At 36.6% G+C, this 5,739-nt stretch overlaps 1 protein-coding gene and 1 long non-coding RNA gene across 2 annotated transcripts; one reads left to right on the forward strand and one right to left on the reverse strand.

Annotated features, from left to right (window-relative positions):
* Positions 1 to 323: 323 nt before the first annotated feature.
* On the reverse strand, positions 324 to 1,245 carry LOC113354050 (L-ornithine N5-acetyltransferase NATA1-like). The gene has a single exon (XM_026597498.1). The coding sequence runs from the start codon at positions 1,231 to 1,233 to the stop codon at positions 550 to 552; it is 684 nt and encodes a 227-aa protein (XP_026453283.1). The 5' UTR covers positions 1,234 to 1,245; the 3' UTR covers positions 324 to 549.
* A 1,141-nt stretch (positions 1,246 to 2,386) lies between these two features.
* Positions 2,387 to 5,681, forward strand: LOC113349331. The gene is made up of 5 exons (XR_003360105.1): positions 2,387 to 2,994; positions 3,099 to 3,134; positions 3,949 to 4,006; positions 4,806 to 4,955; positions 5,444 to 5,681. It is a non-coding gene; the product is annotated as an uncharacterized LOC113349331 (long non-coding RNA).
* Positions 5,682 to 5,739: the final 58 nt, after the last annotated feature.

Below are 5,739 nucleotides of genomic sequence, written 5' to 3' on the forward strand. Positions count from 1 at the left end.
CCACTGAAACATGAACCAACTACTAATTTATAATTACTCTTTTTCAGGTTCCTAGTTCAATATAAATTTTACGGGTTGCAAGTCTTTGTGATGTGATTCAATCAAAGGCATTTTCAATGTAGTCCTTAATTTCATCTATAATGAACTATATCCTAGTGGTGTTGATTTTACGTTCTTATTGCTTTCCCTTCTAGATTGATGGTTGGTGAATGCAGCGCCCCGACCTAAAACAGGTTAGTCCACCAACCTGAACAAAATCAACATCTTGCTGTCTCACCTGATCTCATCACGGCACTAGTCCAATTTGAGTAATCCAGCTTTGTTAAAAACCAGTTTTATAGCAAGTCATCGTACAACATTATAAACAAAGCGTTGGAATAGTTAACAACTATAGCCCCGCCTGTGAGCAATATCAAGACAGTGTATAGCACCCTTAAATTTCAGACCTTAATTCAATTCAAATGTTCCTTAACTACATAGTCAATTATCAATAAAAGTAAAGATACCGAAATAAAACTAAAAATGCCGCAGTTCATCATGGTGCATATTTTAGTTTTCTCCATAAGCCTGGAGGGCTTTTCCAACCAACCTACAAACACCCCATTCATTCATAACCTCAGCGCCAATACCTTCTTCATAAAATTTGATAGCGTTCTCATTCCATTTCAAGCAAATCCAATCAACACGACAAAACCCCAACTTTACAGCATGAGTTGCCACTGCTGATAACAACATTTTCCCGAACCCTCTCCCTCTATAAAACTCTCTCACAAACAAATTATCTACATGAAAACCTTGTTTTGCTAAAAATGCTGGGTAATTTGGAAAAAAGATAACCCACCCAACAACAACAATATCATGACCATCAAAATCACTATCAAGATTACCTACCTTAAAAACGTTAGAATCCGGGTCGTTGATTGGTTCTTGGAGATCAACAGTCTTTATGATAGGAGTATAGTTAGGATTCCTGGAATGCTTGTCTTGTGGAAATGGGTGCTGAGAAATTTCCAGGATGAAACAAGTAACAGATTGAAATGGTGGAGATTTAAAGAGGGTGTCGGATAATGAGTTTTCGGTAGCTTCGAATAAGTGCTCAAAACGTTCATATACGGCCAGTTGATATATCAACTTGTGTATATGAGGAACATCTGAAATTTCGCCAAGGCGGATTCTTGCATACACTGATGAATTTTTGGCAACATGGTTTCCTCCATTGGAAATAGAAGCCATGGTTGGTATTTAAGGGAGTGATAGATAGATAATAGTTGCCGGTATTGGTGATTAAGTTTTCTTTATATAGACGAAAGAAAATAATGCATCAAGGATAGCTCAAATAATTGTAGCCTATTCTCATTCACTAATGCCTACGTATGCTAGTCATTTCCATTGAGTCGTACGTGATATTAGATAAGAGAAATATGCCAATCACTTGTGACTATTTTATAACTTAGCGTTCAATTTCTCCTATTTTTTGATAGCCATGTTACATGGAATTTATAAAGTCGCTCATCTTTTTTGATTTTCATGCATAAATTAATGCCGGCTTCAAAGCCATCGCATGTTATAGGTCCAGAAATGTGGTCATGGTTGTTTCTCCTTGTCCTATATAATAATTACCCCATTGAAAGCAAATCTGTACAGAATGCATTGAATGGCACCGAAAATGAAACTGAATTTGGGCAAAGTTACTTTGTGAAATTTCCCAAAAAAGTAAATTAATGAACACCATTGCAGCCACAGGTTTGGGATAAACTGAAAATCTAAAAGACCATGCACATTGATCGGTCAATTCAGTCAGCTATGATTCTGCCAATCTTGCAATTTGACACCCCTTGAACAAAACTTAAATGCGATGATGAAGATAGCTAAGACAAATGCATCCAGTCAAGCTCTTGATCCGTAGATGGACGCCAGTTAAGTTGAATCCAACAGGTGTTTAAGTATTCAAATGCTTCGCTAAAATCATCACAGGTACATTCACTCCAAGTAGCATGCCACGTTCTTGTACCAAGAGAATAGCATAAAATCCCATTGCCGTGAAATTTAGGGAAGTAGATTTTATTTTCCATGCAACTATTTGCAGGAGCGATTGCCGAGAAACTAGAGGTATCGCTGACAAACAACATATACTACTACCCCAAACTTTCAATTCTAACCCACTCGTCCTTTGATATATTAGCTTTATCAAAACTAGTGACAAAACACCTAGGATGACCAACTTTGTGGTACAAAAAATCCAGTCATATTATTTTCAATAAATTAAAACAGTTTAATTAAAAAATGACACAAAAACCCCAAATCAAATAATAAAGAGTAAATTTAGTTTTTGTTATTTAATAAAAAAAAAAACATACCCTTTATATCTTTTCTTCTTCTTTGTCTTCTTCTCTCATTCCTTTTTTTCTTCTTTGTTCTGTCTCCCCACCACAATCACCACCAGCAGAAACAATAGATCTACGAACACCAACAACAACTTTATTCTCCCCCGACACATTATTGCACCTGCGTATCTCACCACTACCACCACCCTCCTCCGCCTCCTTCAATTCCTTCACCACCAATACCATTTCCACCACCGTAAACATCACCACCCCCAACTCCTCTCCACGTCACAACAACCATAATCAAAACCCTAACCATAGTTTCATTTTAAAAATCAGAAGGAAACACAGGTGGATCTGGTGATGTTTTGATGATTCTGTAAGATCGGATGAAGAAATTGTTGAAATTAGGGTTGTGACTGTAATTGCAATTGAAGAACAAGAAGAACAGAGATGGGTTGGTGACGAATTGATGATTGAGATCAATTTTGTAAGGAAAGGATGATGAAGTGGTGATGTTCCTAACAAGGGTCTGAGGAATTGGATCCAACAATTTTCTTCAATTTCATGCCTAAATTTACTTACTTTTGCCTTCTTCTATTTTCACCATCACCCTCCTTCTTCACCACCACTAAAAACAAGCAACACTGTTATAGACAACTGAAAATTGGTATGAACTGAAACTGGATTTGTCAAAATTGGTCTTCACATCAACTTCAGTTTGATTTAAATTCATACTAATTTCGTTTTCATAAAACATATGTACACTTTCAGATTTTAAAGGAACAAGATGAATCTTCATATACACTGGTAAGAACTACTTCACAATGGGTCAATTCCACGCCCTAATTGAAATTTTTTCTCAATTTTTTCTTGCTTTCTGAATTTTTATTGTGTATGTTTCCCTTTGCTATACTCCATTTTAGATGTAGTAGTATTAAAGATTTAGTCAAGCTTAAGGTTACGACAACAAAAATGCAACAACAAGACTGGATCTCTCCATTGATGATTACCTTATTGTGTCTGTTTAACTTAGCTACGGATAATGCAACAAAAAAACCGGTTACCTTTAGTTGCAGTCCCCAACGTGTGGTTACTTGTTAGTTATGTTCTTACCAAGTTCAGTGATTCATTAATAAATACTTGTGAAATGATTTGTTTGTTTTTAGAAAGTAATTTGAGTAGCCTGAAATGGAATTCAGTTTAACGTGTTATACACATAAGTCAGTTAGTGTTGGATTACGTACTCAGTGGTGGATGCATCTTGGATCATCATAGCCTTTTAGAGATTATAACATAATCCAGGAAAATGAGTTTCTTCATTTCAGTATCAATTTCAATGTATCCCCTAAGCTCATGCTAACTGTGGAACATGTCCATATATTCTTGTGAATTAATTCACGTCATTGTATTTACTTTTGAAGGTTAGTAGTGGTTTTAAGAAATGGATTTTGTAACTGAGACTGTTGGTGGTTTGTCGGGGACAAGGGAGATGACTGTCGTGTTTGTTATTGTCTTTGAAATGATTATGTTGATGATGATGGCCTTTGGGTTCCTGGTATTTTCATGAAACGGGGCCAGACTAATGGGAAATGATTTTTGTTTTGCCCAAATGAGGCTCCAGGCTTGGCTGATTATTGGGGTGATGAGTTAAGAAGATGTATACCAAGTACGAGATTGAGGTAAACATGTATCGTTGTCAACCTTTGCTCTTTGTGTTTGAGTTAAAACTTATTACTATAGCTTTATTCGTTGTTTAGAAACTTACTCACTAATCTCTTTTACACTATTTTTGTGGACCAAGTTACAACAGTTGTTGCCACAAATTTCAACAAAGTTATTGACATAAGCTGCTACCCAGTGGATAGTGCAAAAAGATAAAATATGAGGCACATGCCAATAGGAATAGGAATCTAGGGTCTTGACTTGTATAATACCTCTTGTAATTTCCTTTTTAGGTACATATAGTTCATGAATTTAATAGGAATAGAAATACCGGCCAATATATAGTTCATGAATTTCGATTACATTGAATTATTTTAATTGTCATTTTGACTCGTATAATACCTCTTTAATTTGTTTTGTAGGTACACAACAAGTCCACATATGTTCAGTGTAGATACTGAAAATGAACTTGCATGAAACCAATTTTGGTTTCATCTGTTTTTTTCTTCATTTTGCTGAAACCAATTTTGATTTCATCTAATTTTTGTTGAAACCAATTTTAGTTTCATCTAATTTTTAGATTTTTTTGTCAATGAAACCAATCTTGTTGATCATATGATAATATTGTTGGTGGGGGTTTTACAAAATGTTATGAAACTGAATTACCTGTAATAATGTTTAGGTAGTTGTATGGTTTGAATTCTAGCTGTAACTAATAATGTTGCTGAGGTTTGAATGAATTTTTTGTTTCATCTAATATGTGATTTTTTTCTTCCAGATTTTATGTTGACGAAACCAATCTTGTTGGTGTTTCAGGTAAATGGGTCGTGGAGTCAGTTATGGAGGAGATCCGAGTTCTTTAGGATCTCTCTTTCCTTGTCCCTAGGAATCAAAACTATATGTACCTGTTGCACTTGTTGCTGCTTCAACCGCCATTGCTGCTGCTGCTCAGACCCCCTAGTTCAGGTGAAAAAAAAAATACCTACAACTAACAAGTCTTCCCCCTCGCCCCTAGTGTATAAAGATAAACTGGGTCCATCAGGAGTAGTGCAAGGTTCTCTATCCAATAACTATTATCGCGCTAATGGCCAAAAACAATAGCAAATTCATCCATGGGAGTTTTTAACTAAAATCTGCGCAGTTCCATCCATCTTATCTCATTCTTAGACTATGAATGATATATCTGCGAAACAACACATCTGTATATTTGTAATTTTGTGTCTATTTTGAATGGATTGCTTAGATTTTTTGTGGTTACAATAGTTGCTTATATATGCATTTCTGGAAACATGATCGATCTTCGACTAAGGTTCACTTTGTTTAGTTACATTTCATCCGTTACTGTTTTCGAAGCTTTCCGAAATAGCATTTAGACATGACATGTTAATCATGACATTTCAATGATGTCTTTTCTATCAATGGACATGTAATACCTCTTATAATTTTTCTTGCAGTTGAATTCTCACGAAACCAAAATTGGTTTCATCCTATTTATGATGAAACCAAAACTGGTTTCATCCTATTTTACCTATGGAGATGATGGTAGTGGTAGTGGGCGGAAGCGGTGCTGGTGGTCGGTGATGGCGGTCGGCGGTCGTGGTGCGGGTGGCGGTGCGGCATGTGTTGGCGGTGGATGGTAGTGGTGGTGCAATGGCACGGTGCTGGTGGTGGTGGTCGGCAGTGGTGCTGGTGGTGGTGGTCGGCAGTGGTGCTGGTGGTCGATGATGGCGGTGGACGGTGGTGGTGCTGG

The sequence above is a fragment of the Papaver somniferum genome, chromosome 2, assembly GCF_003573695.1.
Source record: "Papaver somniferum cultivar HN1 chromosome 2, ASM357369v1, whole genome shotgun sequence".
Taxonomy (NCBI): Eukaryota; Viridiplantae; Streptophyta; class Magnoliopsida; order Ranunculales; family Papaveraceae; genus Papaver; species Papaver somniferum.

What these genes read in the sequence shown, in the direction of transcription:
- LOC113354050 (XM_026597498.1), bottom strand. Translation starts at nt 1,233, where the DNA reads ATGGCTTCTATTTCCAATGGAGGAAACCATGTTGCCAAAAATTCATCA.